The sequence below is a fragment of the Rhinolophus hipposideros genome, assembly GCF_964194185.1.
Source record: "Rhinolophus hipposideros genome assembly, chromosome: 19".
Lineage (NCBI taxonomy): Eukaryota > Metazoa > Chordata > Mammalia > Chiroptera > Rhinolophidae > Rhinolophus > Rhinolophus hipposideros.
This window is the reverse complement of record NC_138065.1, coordinates 4,750,269-4,766,546: the sequence shown is the minus strand read 5'-3', so window position 1 is coordinate 4,766,546 and position 16,278 is coordinate 4,750,269. Positions and strand designations below refer to the sequence as shown.

Sequence of the window (16,278 nt, the reverse complement as noted above, 5' to 3'; positions counted from 1 at the left end):
TGACTTTCATGACCGGAATGTGTTCAAAGTCAAATGTTTTGTGTCGTGTCCCCTGATTTGGATTTCTGTGATATTTCTTTGTGATTGAGCCTATGCATCGTTAGTAGGAATATCCCAGAAGTGATCCTGTGTTGTTCTTATTTTATTCTTTCAGTTAGCACACACGTTTGATTTGTTTCACTACCTGTAGTATTCCCTTTGATATCTTTTACTAATGTGGCATTGTCTAGGCTTGTCCATTGAAAAGTTTTCCTTTGGTAATTGCTTTGGGTTGAATTGTGTACCCCAAAAAGATACGTTGACACTCTGACTGCTAGTAACATGTGAGTGTCACCTTCCTTGGAAATAGGGTCTTTGCGGATATAACCAAGTTAAGGTCATTCGGGTGTAACTGATGTCCTCATACGAAGAAGGAAATTTTGGATACGCACACATGACAACTGAGAACAACATCATGTGACAAATGAGACATATTGTAGCAACGCAGCTGCAAGCCAAAGAAAGCCAAGAGCTAAGGCCACCACCAGAAGTCAGGAAAAGGCAAGGAAGGGTTCTGCCCAGTCTCGGAGCTTCTGCCTGCTGACACCTTGATTTTGGACTTCTAGCCTCCAGAACTATGAGACAGTAAATTACTATTTCTTTAAGCCACCCATTTGTGGTACTTTATCACCACCACCCTAGGAAACTAATACAATGATCAGTAAGTGTTTTATGCAGAAGTATTTTGAAACTATATAAATGTTTCTCATCAAATTTACAATTTATTTATTTATTTATATCATCATGGACTCATAGAGTCCTATTTATTCATTGTTTTAATTCATTACTACCGATATTTATTTTGATGCTCAAATTTCCCCACATTTGGCCAGTGAGTGCTCCTTTCAAGCTGCTTTCTTTGTTCTTTTGACATGTCCCCATCATTTTTGAGCATTTCCTTACTTGTGGAACAAGGTGTTCCAGACTCATCTTGCACTTTCCCACTCAGCCCTGGAATCAGTCATTTCTCCAAGGAGCCTTGGTTCCTTTTAGTGAAGAAGCATATGTAGAAACCAAGGTTTGAGTACTAGGAATACTCTTTACTATTAGCATATCACTGCTGCCAGGCTGTATCAGTGTACAGTCAGGAATTGATGTTTGTGTGTATGTACGTATAACTATGTACACATACGTTTACATCTATATTGATTTCTGTGTCTGTATACTCGTTTGTTGAAAACCAGTAGTTCATGCTATTGTCACCAATCCCAGTCCAACGCCACAGGTTTGTTCTAGTTTTCTTCCTTTCCACATGTGTAAATGCTTTTCTATCAGTGTAAAACCTTGCTCCCTTTGTCTTCTACGTAATCACTTACAGGGACAAGCCCCTCCCTGCGTGTAGCCAGTCTCCCAGCACTTCTCTCCCCACTCGCCTCTGGCCTTTCCCTTCATCTTGCTTAGGCTTCTGTCCCCCATGCAGTGCCTTTCTCCCATGCAGCCATTTTCCTCACCCCATTTGGGCTCCGTTTTCTTACTCTAGGCTATCGATGCTTCCCCATTAGTGCCAGCTAATGAGTTTTGGGCCGAATTGTTCAAGAAGGGAAGAAGGAAAAATTTTTCTCGAATTTCTTGAACATATAAAACATAACTATTTGGTTTTTGTCAGGTAATTCCAGTCTTGGCTTCCCCTGTTCTGTTTCTGCTCTTCAGTCATTTGGTCCTCCCTCTTAGCATGCCTGCTGCGTTGTTATTGAACTCTGAACACTGTACATAACAATTCTGACAGCCTCTTCGGGTGATTTCTTTTCTAGGAAGGATTCACCCTTTCCTTTGCTGAACAGATATTGTGAGAGCCGATTGTATTGATCAAATTGAACCTGAACTGACGTAAGGCTGAATTGCAGTTTGGCAAGGCTTTGTCATCCTCTGGTTCATCCGGCTTCTGGGACAACTAAGAGCCTGGAATGGTCGCGCGGGCCCCTTCTCCATGGCACAATTTGAACTCTAATCCTTGTCTCCTCTATACCATCTGACTGCGTTCAGCTCCACTTTGTTTTTCGGAGGCTTTCTTCTTGGCTTCTTCATTCTCTCCTAAGCTGCTTCAGAATTCAGCAACTATCCTGAGGGAAAAAACAATAGCATATTGTTGAGCCGTTTCTGTCCTTCCTCTTTCATTAGAATCTTAGCCTTTCAAGTATATTGGTTGATTAGACTGATAGAAAAAAGCAAGAGAGAATGAATTACAGATGTAACCTCTAGGTTTCTAACTCAGACACCTGCATGTATGGTAATATTCACTTAGGGAATACAATAAGTAGAGATTGGAAACTACCCCAGGCTTGACAGATGATGATATTTTCTTTTTGTTTGTACCAGTGATTTAGTTAATAATGATGAGGAAATCTGATCAAAGTCAGAAGGTAACTTCTTGGTCCTTTTCTCAGAGGAATAAACTTTTTTTTCTCTTTTAGGCATACAAAACCTTTGCTAATCGAGTGAACAATTTAAAGAAAAAGCTGGATCAATTGAAGTCAACCCTTCCGGATCCAGAAGAATCACCAGTCCCTTCCCCAAGCATGGATGCTCCCTCCCCAACTGGTTCTGAGTCTCCTTTTCAAGGAATGGGAGGTGAGGAATCCCATTCGCCAGCTGCAGAGAGTGAGAAATCCGCTACCCCTGAGCCTGCAACCGATAACCGTGATGTGGAAGACATGGAACTCTCAGATGTGGAAGATGATGGGTCGAAAATCATTGGTATGTCCTTATGTGATTAGCAGACAACTTGTTCCTTATCTGTTCCCTGCTTTACTTTCCTAGCAGTGACTGTATCACAGGCAAGTGCTAAAAGATAGTTCAGACACCAAGGTAGCGTTATTGTCTCTAGAGCAGTCAGGATTTGGTCAGCCACGGGGCCTAAGAATCATTGCTCAAGATCTGTGTTGTTCAGTATGGTAGCCACTGAGCTACATGTGACTACTGAGCGTCTGAAATAAGGCTTGTCCATCGTGAGATGGGCTCTAATTATACAATTCACACTGGATTCCAGAAACTTAGTACCCCAAAAAAGGGAAAGTATCTCATTAATTATATTGAGATAAAACATATTATTAAAATTAAATTTTGTAATGGGGCTACCAGAAAATGTACACTTATATATGTGGCTTGAGTTATATTTCTGTTGAGCAGCATTGCTCTAGGGGGAGGGGCACTTAAACGCTGGAATTTCTTATTCTCTGTCACTCTTGACCTTCAAGATTCCAAAGCCACAGGTTATTAATTATACTTTCAAAATTAACCTGAATTGGTGAATTGTTTCTCTGACATTCCCCTGCTTTTATAATTATTAGGGAGTTCGACTTCTGTTGAATTTAATGCACTATGCATACAGTACATAGTCTTTTAAGTATTGAAAGACATCAAGAGTTAAAACATTTCAGTTTTGGGGCGGCCGGTTAGCTTAGTTGGTTAGAGCACGGTTCTCTTAACAACAAGGTTGCCTGTTCCATCCCCACATGGGCCACTGGGAGCTGCGCCCTCCACAACTAGATTGAAACAACTACTTGACTTGGAGCTGATGGGTCCTGGAAAAACACACTTAAAATAAAAATAAAAAAGAAAGAAAGCTCTCAGGTTAATGAAAAAGTAAAAAAAAAAACAGGACAATTTATGACCTAAGTATCATTACCAAAAGCCAGGACACAAATGTGTACCAAATAATAACGTGCTTCCAGAAATGCACAAATTTAATACACAGATATTGAGAAGATGCAAAGAAGTTATTGAAAGGTAAGATAAAAGATGAATTTGGGAAATTGATTTTAAGCAGGTGTTGAAATCAGGAAGGATCATAGATTATAAAGAGTATGACTTTTTAAAAAGTCATGAACTGAGTGGTTTTTCTCTAAAGCATAGTGGTTTTTACCCCCAAATCAGGAAATACTAGGACATATCGTTGCATACTGGAAGCAGAGTCTGGAAAGTAGTAGGATGCAATAATATCTGTTTTCTTCGCTTAAATAGTAGAGGACAGGAAGGAGAAACCTGTGGAGAAGTCAGCTGTTTCCACTTCTGTACCTACAAAGCCAACGGAAAGTACCCCAAAGGCGTCTTCGTGTACCCCAGTGCCCGTGACCGTGGCAGCAACCCCGCCTCTTCCAAAGCCTGTGACTACTTCTCTTCTGGCCCCTTCTCCAGCACTGGCTTTGCCAAACCTGGCTAATGTGGATCTGGCCAAAATCAGTTCCATCCTTAGCAGCCTGACATCAGTCATGAAAAATACTGGTAAGTGAGCCCAGGAAGAAAGACAAAAGGCTGACTTCCAGCTTTCTTATTGAACCGTCAGTCTGATTTTTTGGTTTACTTTTGAAAATTAAAAGTAACAGTTTTAATTAAAAAATAAAACCAACACTTAGTCATTATAGGAAAATTAGAAAATAAGAAAATAAAATAAATACCTATAATCCTACCCCAAAGGAAACCACTGTGTCTAACCTTACCAGTGTATGTATAGATGAATGTTTTGGAAAATTAAATATTTGTAATAATTTTTCTTGCAATAATTCAAGCATATTGCATATACTGTGTTAAAAGCAGCTATTTAAAATTTAGCTGTATATCATTCGATGATATGCAGCTAAATATAAACCTTTTTATTATTAGACATACAGTGTGTTTCCAACTTTTTGTTTGTTTCCAATTTTTCACTGTTAAAAAGAATAATGAGCAACCTTGATGTTAAAATTTTATGCACAACTCTTCCTATAAGTGTTGATGAATAAATAGGGCTTTTTTTTTTAATGGAAATTTTAATGAAAATGCTAAACAGCAGCTTCATGTACTCATGACTCATCTTCAACTGTATAAACGCGTGGCCTACCCAGTACTGATTATTTTGAAGAAAATCCCAGTTATTTCATTTCTTTGTGAATACTTAAATATAATTTCTAAAAGATAAAGACAAAAAAATTAGCATGTAGGTTTTTTAAGTCTTTTCATGTTATAACTAAAAGATCTCCAAAAGCTATTTATATTCCAAGTACTATATGAAAGTTCCGGTCGGTTCCTCAGCTTCTCCAAAACTATTTTGTGTGATTTTAATCTTTGTCAAACTCAGTCTTAAAAAATTGTTTGTTTTAATTTGAATTCCTTTGATTAAAGTATTTTTCATTTGTTTATCATTTATTTTTCTTTATGAAATACCTGTTCACATTTTTGATCATTAAAAAAACAAAAATTAGTTTATTTTTATATACATTTTCCCTATGTTAAAGAACCAATCCAGTGTTTTAAAATGTAAAAATATAAAGGAGGTTGCTTATATAATCTCATTTTATAGGCCATTTGAAAAGCACAGAACTCACTAATCACAGGCTTATGCAGTGGCTGAGTTCCACGGTTGCAGTGGCTCTGCTCATTATAATCAGCCAGTAGTATTTATTGAGCATCCACAGGACTCTGAGGTGTAGGTTTCATTCGCGAGAGAAGAAAGAAATGGGTTCCTTAGTCTATTTCTGTTGGAGCTGTCAAAACTAATGGAATACATATGAAAAAAAACTTCATAAGTGTTTATTTTAGGAGTATTCCAGCTAGACGGGAGCAAATCTTAATCTAATTTTCAAATTTGTGTCTTTGTACAAATGATGATATGGACCATTTGTGAATCAGTCACAGAATAATTCCCTTTAAACATAGCAAACTCGTTTGAGTGGGAAGTATGGATTTAAAGGTCATTTTGAATTGCATTTTCTTAAATTAATCTTTCTGCCACCAGGGGTCAGTCCTGCATCAAGACCTTCTCCAGGAACGCCCTCAAGTCCCGGAAGTCTCTCCAGTGGCCTGAAAACACCTGCACCTGCCACGACAGCGTCGCACAATCCTTTGGCAAACATCCTCTCGAAGGTGGAGATCACCCCAGAGAGCATTCTGTCTGCTCTTTCCAAAACCCAGACACAGTCAGCCCCTGCCCTGCAAGGTAACGGACATGTACCCAAGGGACTTGAAGGATGAGTGTTTGTCTCTGGCTCAAACCTGCGTTCCGTGTCTGAGGAATCCAAAGCCACGAAATGTACAATACAGTGAATTCATTATTCTATTTATATTTATCATCTCCGAGCTGACATTTCTAGCATCACAAAATGTCAAAGCTGAAAGAGACTTTAAAAATCATCTAGTCTAATCCTCTCCTGTTCAAGTGAGGAAATGAAGGCTCAGTCAGGTCGTGTGACCTGCTCAAGGTCACTGATGACCAGAGACTAAAACCAGGTTTCTTGACTAGAGTCCAGTGTTCTTTCTCCTACTCCATGACCCTCCGAGGGGCTGCATTTGTCCCAGCTCTTAGTACAGGTCAGTGTATGTTGAGGTTTATGTATTTTAATGTTAACTGAAACTAAAGGCAGTAAGAAAGATCAGTCTCTGATCAATACTTTATGAGATATGATTGGCTCATTTTTTACGTCCTCGTGTTTTATAAGGGCCTCTGTGGTAACATAGTAGGTCTGTTTTCTTTTTGCCTACGTATAATCTCTACCATATTTTAACCTTTCTATTCAACTTTACTGGTTATCTCTTTTATGCCTAAAGCTGCTTCTAACAGTTTTTTAATAAAACTTAACCTGCTCTCTGTTCTCAGACCTTCCAGATACCAATACAGCTTTTAATTTTCAGCATCTCAATAAAATTATGCAATGAATTACAAATACCAGAACAGTATCTTTAATATAGTGCTTCACTCAATGTCAGGTTCTCGACCAGGAGCCTCCAGGGGCCATTTGACAATGTCTGTGAAGACATTTTCTGTCACAACTGGAGGGCTACTGCATCTAGTGGGTGGAGACCAGGGTTGCTGCTAAACATCCTACAATGCACAGGACCGCCCCCACAATAAGGAATTTTCAGCCCCAAATGTCAGTAGTGCTGAGGTTTATATGAATACAGAGCAGTACAGGTACCTGTTAATTTTCCTATTTCCTAAATTGTCCTGTAGGTGGTTCAGCCAAGCATTGTGTTTTGGTGAACTCTGTCTTAAGATACAGGAGAATTCTGTTAATAGAACTAAATACTATTAAATACTAATCCACAGCCCCCATGTGTTGGCACCAGCAATAAAGAATGATAATACAACAGCCCATCTTATGCGACTGATTTCAGGGATGGTTAGCCTGAGAGATTGGCGTGTTTGTGATTTCTTCCTTCTATAGTTACAGTAAAAACCTTGAGCCCACTTCTCTTGTAGCTTCTTACCTGGATACAAGACATATCTCAAAGAAGCAGCTTTTCCTTTCCGCAGATTGTTACAACATTATCACGTGGACTTTGTCATCAGGCAAAATTTGAACAGAACTAGGTGTGTGTGCTGACAAAATGAGAAGTGGGAACCCCAGAAAACAGCCTTTGTGGGCTAACGGATTAGTTCATCACCTTTCATTTCCTTACAGAAAGTGGAATTCTCCTTGACTTTTAAAAGACTGTGTCCAGCAACTTAAATACATGTATTTCTTCAAAAACTAAAGGAAATCTCTTAGAACTTTTCCTCTGATTGTGTCACCCATAGCCCTTACTGACAGATTTTCAAAACAAAAGAACAACCTGAAAGGGTAAAGGGTATGGAGAAAAGTAGTATGTAGTAGCACAAGACTGTGCCACCTGTCACCAGAAATCTGAGTAGTAGCTTTCTTAACAGCATGGTCTTTTGAAGAATTTATCCCGTAATAGCTGAAAGATACGCTGAAATATCTTTTAAATCATATGACATTGTCATATATCACATTCTAGTGCCTGAGGACTTCCGATTTGGGTAAGAACAGCCACTACTAAGAATTAAATCATACCGTTAGAAGGGGGAAATTACATAGCTAGGAAACTTTTTGGAAATGAAACATGGATTTTTTTTTTCAGGAGGAGAACTGAAATAAACGATATTTCAGTTATTTGGATATTATTGAATATTGGATAACAATACAAACCATGCACCATTATTTAGAAGTAGATGGCAGTTAAAAATGTTACAAGGATGGAGCCTTAAAATTCTTCAGACCTTACACCTCTTAGCAAATATAACATTAAAATTAAAATTTTGAAGAAACGTTAATTGAGCTATTATATGAAATATTTTCTTTCACCATATCATTATGAAGGAGCAGTTTTAGCATCTGGCTAAAAGCTATAAATTTGGGTGAAGTGTACACAAATTTTCATTTATGACCAGAAATTGGGTAGATTTTCCAAAATACTATTGAATTTATAGGACCTTCTCTTAACCTTTTTGTCAAGTATTCTTCTAAAAAATTTTCTACAGGCACAGTTTGCTTTGGTGGAATTCAGCAAAGAATTCCTTCTCAGTGCTTCTGAGAAGGTTTTGTCTGTCAGTGAGTAGGATCGACTCTTACCAGAGTCACCCTGGGTAGAGCAATAATCCTTGAGTTTTCCAAGCCAGAAGATAGGAATTGTGTGTTTTCTTATGAGAGGATCAGTGCACCCAATGGTCTAGCTCTGTAAGTCTTTGTGGCGTGTGTTTGTATGTTTATTATTGCTACATTTTACAACCAAAAATGATAGCTGAGAGCATTGTTTCCCCAGAGGTAACACCAGTATAGCAAGAGATCTTGAAAAAAGTGTCCTGTTCAAATAAATGGCTGCAATTTGCATGTGCTATCTCCCACTTGAGAATAATAGTGTACATTAACTTACTAGAGACAATTGTGGTTGGAAAGGAAGGGTAAGGCAGAATATCTATTTGTATTTAGAGAAGTAGTTCCACAGATCAAACATTAAGAAATACTGGCTTAAAGTGTTATTTTAAGAGTGACTTTGCTTCATTTCTCTTCCTGCTTAGTCTTGTTTAAACTGTGAATGATTCTGACACTAAAATCTCCTCCTTCCGGTTGCCTTTTGTTATGCTGTGTTGGACTCATTTCATGATTGTACTGGAAACTTTTCAGTGATTTGCTCTCTTTATGTTAACAAATAGGTCCAGTGTTTTCTATGACATTGAGCCATTGCTTGTCTGGTCTGGATTCCCTTTGGCCTCATATTTTAATGTCTGTCTGGTTCCCACTGGAATGAATGACGATATCCTATTGGCCTCAATTGTTTTTATTATGAGGTAGGGAGTTCTTTTTAACTCATCTAATCCTTGTTTCCACAGGCCTGTCATCTTTGCTTCAGAGTGTTACTGGGAACCCAGTTCCAGCCAGTGAAGCCGCGTCCCAGAGCACTTCAGCTTCTCCCGCCAACACCACAGTCTCCAGCATAAAAGGAAGAAATGTGCCCTCCAATACCCAATCCTTTATTCCCAAAAGCTTCAACTATTCTCCTAGTTCATCAACATCCGAAGTCTCTTCATCTTCAGCCAGCAAGGCCTCAATTGGGCAAAGCCCAGGGCTCCCAAGCACCACTTTCAAGCTCCCGTCCAACTCTCTGGGGTTCACAGGTGCCCACAATGCCAGCCCTGCTGCCCCGCCTTCTGAGGTCGCCATGTGCCAGTCTTCAGAGATCTCCAAGCCAAAGCTGGAGTCCGAGTCCACCTCCCCGAGCCTGGAAATGAAAATCCACAACTTCTTAAAGGGTAATCCTGGTTTCAGCGGCTTAAACCTAAATATCCCCATCCTGAGCAGTTTGGGGTCCAGCGCCCCGGCAGAAAGCCATCCCCCGGACTTCCAGCGTGGCCCGACTAGCACATCCATCGACAACATCGATGGAACCCCTGTGCGGGATGAGCGCAGTGGGACGCCCACCCAGGATGAGATGATGGACAAGCCCACATCCAGCAGTGTGGACACCATGTCCCTGCTTTCTAAGATCATTAGCCCGGGTTCCTCGACGCCCAGCAGTACGCGGTCACCACCACCCGGGAGAGAGGAAAGCTACCCGCGGGAGCTCGCCAACTCTGTCGCCACATATCGACCCTTTGGCCTGGGCAATGAATCGCCCTATAAGCAGCCTTCGGATGGAATGGAGAGACCATCTTCCCTGATGGACTCTTCACAAGAAAAGTTCTATCCAGATACTTCTTTCCAGGAAGATGAGGATTACCGAGATTTTGAGTATTCCGGGCCTCCACCCGCTGCCATGATGAACCTCGAGAAGAAACCAGCCAAGTCTATCTTGAAATCAAGCAAGCTTTCTGATACTACGGAGTACCAGCCAATCCTGTCCAGTTACAGCCACAGGGCCCAAGAATTTGGGGTCAAGTCTGCTTTTCCTCCATCTGTCAGGGCTCTTCTGGACTCTAGTGAGAACTGCGGGCGGCTGTCCTCGTCCCCTGGGCTCTTCGGCGCCTTCAACATCAGAGGGAATGAACCTGGGTCTAACCGGTCCCCGTCACCGAGTAAGAGCGATTCATTTTTCACCCCCGACTCCAACCACAATAGCCTGTCTCAGTCTACCACTGGGCACCTCAGTTTGCCACAGAAGCAGTACCCAGACTCTCCTCACCCAGTCCCACATCGTTCCCTTTTCTCTCCGCAGAACACCCTTGCTGCCCCCACGGGCCATCCACCCACATCAGGCGTGGAGAAAGTCCTGGCCGCCACCATTTCCACCACTTCGACCATTGAGTTTAAGAATATGCTTAAAAACGCCTCGCGAAAGCCCTCCGATGATAATAAGCATTTTGGCCAGGCCCCCAGCAAAAGCGCTTCCAGCGATGGTGTCAGCCTGTCAAGCCTCGCCCAGCCCAGCCTGCCCGCCACTGATCAGCAGCAACAAGAAGAGCACTTCCGCATAGAAACACGCGTGTCCTCCTCCTGCTTAGACTTGCCTGACAGCACCGAAGAGAAAGGGGCGCCGATAGAAACCTTGGGTTACCATAACGCAGCCAATAGGAGAATGTCTGGGGAGCCGATACAGACTGTAGAGTCCATCCGAGTTCCTGGGAAGGGAAACAGAGGACACGGGCGTGAGGCTTCACGGGTGGGTTGGTTTGATCTGAGCGCCTCGGGCAGCTCTTTTGACAATGGCCCCTCAAGTGCCTCTGAGTTGGCCTCCCTTGGGGGTGGGGGCAGCGGAGGCCTCACTGGCTTTAAAGCAGCACCATACAAGGAACGGGCACCCCAATTTCAGGAAAGTGTCGGCAGCTTTCGTTCCAACAGTTTCAACTCAACATTTGAGCATCATCTCCCCCCATCCCCCTTGGAACACGGGGCACCCTTCCAGAGAGAGCCAGTGGGGCCATCATCTGCCCCTCCTGCCCCTCCTAAGGATCACGGTGGTATCTTCTCGCGAGATGCCCCCACGCATCTACCCTCTGTGGACCTTTCGAACCCCTTCACCAAGGAGGCAGCCTTGGCCCATGCTGCCCCGCCCCCTCCTGGAGAGCACGGCGGAGTTCCTTTCCCCACCCCTCCCCCTCCCCCACCCCCGGGGGAGCATAGCAGCAGTGGTGGGAGCGGTGTCCCCTTTTCTACTCCACCCCCTCCTCCCCCTGTTGACCACTCTGGGGTCGTACCCTTCCCAGCCCCACCACTGGCAGAGCATGGAGTGGCAGGGGCAGTGGCAGTGTTTCCCAAGGACCATAGTTCCCTCCTTCCAGGGACCCTGGCTGATCATTTTGGGGTGCTCCCAGGACCCAGGGACCATGGGGGCCCCGCCCAACGGGACCTCAACGGCCCTGGCCTTAGCCGAGTACGAGAGAGCCTGAACCTACCCTCCCATTCTCTGGAGCACCTGGGCCCAGCCCATGGAGGAGGAGGTGGGGGAGGCAGCAGCAGCAGCAGTGGCCTGCCCTTGGGTCCCTCACACAGAGACGCCATCAACCGGAGTGGTATGATTTTGCGGAATCCCCGGCCAGACTTTCGGCCTAGGGAGCCTTTTCTCGGCAGAGACCCGTTCCACAGTTTAAAGAGACCCAGGCCCCCTTTCATTAGGGGCCCTCCGTTCTTTGCACCAAAACGCCCATTCTTCCCTCCCAGGTACTGATGGAAACCAAGGGCAAGGCATTTTGAACAGTCTAGAGAGCAATGGAAGTAGGAGTTTGGTTTATCGTTGTTTTTATTTGTTTCCTTCCTTTGATTTTTTTTTTTTTTACTATGACAAAGGGCCTCCCTTCCAAAGTAAAAAGTCGTATATGCTTACATTTCACTATTTCATCCAGTCCTCCCTCCCACTGCACTTAACTACCTTCCCCAAGTTGTTTGTATTTTAAAGGGGGTGGGGGGCAGGCAAAGAAACATAACCAAAGCCACTTCCTTTGGCTGGGGGTTTGACGGGCGGGGAAGAAAACAAATCTTACTTTACCCATCTCCTGAAGAGTATTATTACATTTGAAATAAAACTTCCGTCAGTACAGATCATAACATGTGCAATGTTGGGGTGTTATTTTGGGCTTGGCTTATCAGTAGTCAGTGGAGGGGTTCCGCTCCCCTTCTCTCTCCAGCTGAGTTAACAGCTGACAAACAAGCTTGGCTCCCTTCCTTGTGTGCTCCCTGCTGACAGCCAAGAGACGTTGCCGGAGAGGAAATGTGGGAGACCTTGGACCTGTCAAGCTGTTTTGTTTTGTTTTGTTTTGAAAGGCATGTTGAAGTTAAATTTTTTACCGAGTTGCTCCTAAAATCTCTCTTTAAAAAGCCTGTTCTACGTGTTGCTCCTAAAATCTCTCTTCAAAAAGCCTGTTCTAAAGTGCTGTGAGGCGGTACTTTAGATCTTTAGATCTTCAGATCTAGGCGCTAACTTTGAGGAGATTCAAACCTCATTCTGTCCTAGTAAAAAATGTTCCCCCTTTATCCCTGGAATGAAAGAGAGGGAGTTTGATGTTATTGGGAGGTTAAAATAAGGAGTAACTACAATGGGGAGAGTTAGAGACGGGAACTCTTAGTGGTGTGAAGTGACCTGCTCATCCTTCATAAACTTTCTTGAGGTAGTGTCACCCAGCCGTCCTGCTTTTCTTGCTTGGCTTTTCTTTTTCTCCCTCAGTTTTCACTTCTACTTTGCCCAGCACGTCACTACAGTTGACAATTGTTACAAAGGTGCAACTGCAGTATTACCCCTGGATCTTTTAATATAAGTAGACATTGTTACCACGGTGCCTCTCTGACGTAAGGGATACTTGGTGGTGGTTTTCAGCAACGTTAACTATTAGGAAAAGGAAATATTTGTCTTCTATCTTCCCTTTCGCCTTGTCCTGCTCGGTATTCACCCACATTCTTGGTATTTCAAGGGGGGAGGTTCAGCAGCGTCTTTCTTTACATGATACCTCTTCAGATGTGTCTGAGTAGCAAGTGGATGTCACTGTCATTACAGAGAAGCAGGAGCACCTGGTAAATGGAAATGCACCCCACTCTGCAGAGAGCAGCCTGTCACACGTCAAGAATCCTCACCTCTCGCTCCCACCAGGAAATAAGAACGTTTCTGCCCTTAGTCATTTCACACAACAGAGTTGTGTTCTTTTCCCTGAATTGAAAGGCTTCCTATTTGTATTTCTGCAGCTAGTACTGGGAAAAAGACAATCACCGCACTTTGAGTGTTTATATCTTTCTATCTAGGGACACCGAAAAGCAAATGTTTTACTGCTGTTTGTTGTTATTTAGTGTCTTACCCCAAGGTACACACTGGTAATCTCCAGCTAGATAAGTAAAACAGTATGTTGTTTTTTAGCAAATGCTGGTAAGTTTCCTATTTTCTCCCAAGTTAATACGATGTAAAACTAACTGGAGGAAGTGTGGGGTTGCTTTGGGTTCCTGCAATGACAGTGAAGTTGGGGGGCATGGCCAGTGTAGTGACCGAAGGTGATTCTTTGTCTCAGAATAAACTTGCTTTTCAGATAAAGATCAGCATCAGCCAGGTGTGCGTCATAGTTTGGGAGTTTCGTGTAATTTATTCCATGTTATTTATTTGGGCTTGACGTATGTTCTGTGGTTAGGATACTGCAAGTCATTCGTCTCCCTAATGCATTGCTGGTCCTAAGCCTATTAACTGTTCTTTCTTTGACCCTCTCAAGTCTCTACCTTGTAGCTCTCCCCACAAAAATGCATGATACCTACCATGGCCTTTAGGTGGGATAGGGTACATAGTGTAGCAAAGCAAAGAAACAGCATAGTTACCTTGAGTCCTAAGACATTTGTTTAGGGAAAAGGAGAAGAGACTGGGTCTGGGCAGGGGGAGGGGGGAAGAGTTCTGTTTGGCTCAAAACTGAAATAGAATTTTATTTTTTTTTGTTGCAGAAATTAGGTGGGATGTTTTTCATTCTAGAATAAAAGAATGTGAATTCTTTCTGCTGCTCTTGTTTAAGCTAAAAGTAGTGTTTACTTGAAAAGGCTCTCTGACCATTTGATTTTATCAGAAAATGTGGGGATGTCAGGAAAGTGGCTTCTTGAATGTTGGGACAAGGTAATTGTCCTCGAAAGCATGATCGCTAATACATGAAAGGAAGACCTTGTTGTACAGTTTAAAAGATGGACTTTTTTTAAGGGTTGGGTTTTTTTGTGGGAGTTTTGTTTTTTAAGCCACAAAATCCTCAGTGCACTTGTTTCGGGGTGGAAGTGAGGATTTGTTTGTGACTGTCAGCTGTTAACTTTAAGGAAATCTGTCTACAGCAGTCAATGAAGACAATGTATATATGTGATATAGCGAAACAAAAAAGACAATTCTGGCATTCACAACATGAAACAAAGGGGTTTTATTCTTTCTGTGTCTGTGATTTAAAACTCGGTGCCCATGCTCTGACTTTTGTATTTCAATCTGAGTTTCAAAAATAAACAAGATATTTTTAAAAGAAAGCATAACATAGTGTGTCTTGGCAAGGACATGATTCATGCAAGTATATGCGAAGTTAACTGAGGTCCTTGGTGCTCACTGTAAAATCACAGACAGAGAACCGGTGGGGGTCGCGAATACACTGGTACCTTAAAACTCAGTGACAGCATCAGAAATAGAGTCCTTCGGTATTTCGGAAGCGTTTGCTCTTTAGTCAGCTCGAATGAAAGCTCTCCCTGCTTGCCTCTGCCCTCCCAGAGCAAGGAGGATTTGGTTTGATTCCAGGCAGGGAGAAATGATCAGAGAGTAGGACTTTGATCCTTTCCAGTCCCGGGAATACAATGTCTGTGATACATATGGTACCGCAAACCTATCTAGATAATGTGAATATGCTAAACGTCCTAACTGCAGAATATTCACTATCCTGAAGTTACTGGTTCGTGCAGAATTTAAGCTTCAGCTGTTATTGTTTTGAAGCCGCTGTAAATTACTGCTTTTCCCCTCCCTTCTTTCTCCCCTCCCCCCTTTTTTGAATGGGGGCGCCTGTTATGATTAAAATTAGACATGTTGGATTGATACTCTCACGTGTTCAGTGTGGAAAACAAAACAAGTACGTGCTTTAGAGGCAACAACAATGAAATCCTTTTGAAATGTGTATTAATATCATTTAATAAAATAACTAGTTCTAAAGGTTTGACATTTTTCTTTGAGATTTGGGGCTTTAACCAGGGGCCCCTGGTTTCTCTGGTGAGTCAAGTAGGAGGAAATCTCCAGGAGCTGAAACTGCCATTTTGTGTTTGGAAAACCTACATTTTTCTCCAGCAAAGACCCTACATGACTGTCCAGGGCTGAAGGTGACACGAGCTACAGAATGCAGAAAGAAAAGCCTGGATATCTCTCTGAAGATATGATTGGATTGGCTTTTGGTCTCAGAGTGCATGGGGGGAGAGTGGGTGGTGGGTCTGTCCGCACATTCCCGAGGCGCGCACACAGATACCACAGGCCACCCATTTCGTCCTTCCCTCGTGACCACTTGCACTTTCCTCTCTTCCGGCCATTCCTTTTTTTTTTTCCAAGTCTGTTTGTCCCAGTTGTTATGGTTTTGTTTTCCAGTTTAATAAAGTGCAGTTTCCTTTGTTGTGTGGTTCACTCTTCCCCTCTCACATGGATCTTGTCCAGCTGTTGCCTTTGACTTCTGCACTCGGTGTCACTGAAGGCACTGGGATCTCCATGGCCTCGCAGGTTTTCTGTTTGATCCTTTGTGTAAGGCAGTTTTGGAAAGGGATGAATGATGGGTGGGTGAGAGCAGAGATAGTTGGAGTGGAGGGTAATGAAGGGGGATATACTGTATGGATAGTTTTTTGTGTGCCTTCCAAAAGTTGTGCAATTGTGAGCGAAGGAGCATTTTTAAAGCATAGAATTGGGGTGGTGGTGACGGGTCCTGGCCAACTCTTCGCCCACATCTCCCCTTCTCGCTGCAAATTGGCGGCCTCATACGGAAGCCACACACCCTGCCCCATCCCTTTTTCATAGTTCAGTGCGGTTTAATAAATGCATTGTTGGCTTTAAGGGTAGAGAGAGTCACGACTTCCAGATCAGGCCTGGGTCACTGGC

The 16,278-nt window shown here is 42.8% G+C and overlaps 1 protein-coding gene across 4 annotated transcripts in view; it reads left to right on the top strand.

Annotated features, from left to right (window-relative positions):
- RPRD2 (regulation of nuclear pre-mRNA domain containing 2) overlaps positions 1 to 15,802 on the top strand; it is a 66,830-nt gene extending 51,028 nt beyond the window's left edge. For 2 of the 4 annotated variants that reach the window (XM_081025538.1, XM_081025537.1), the window contains 5 exons: positions 2,451 to 2,733; positions 4,000 to 4,260; positions 5,750 to 5,950; positions 9,122 to 10,303; positions 10,444 to 12,267. In XM_081025538.1, coding sequence (XP_080881664.1) covers positions 2,451 to 2,733; positions 4,000 to 4,260; positions 5,750 to 5,950; positions 9,122 to 10,303; positions 10,444 to 10,532 — 2,016 coding nt within the window. In that variant the 3' untranslated portion in view covers positions 10,533 to 12,267. Of the gene's footprint in view, positions 1 to 2,450; positions 2,734 to 3,999; positions 4,261 to 5,749; positions 5,951 to 9,121 lie in introns of all 4 variants that reach the window. The other 2 variants (XM_081025535.1, XM_081025536.1) reach the window with 1 other exon arrangement.
- Positions 15,803 to 16,278: the final 476 nt, after the last annotated feature.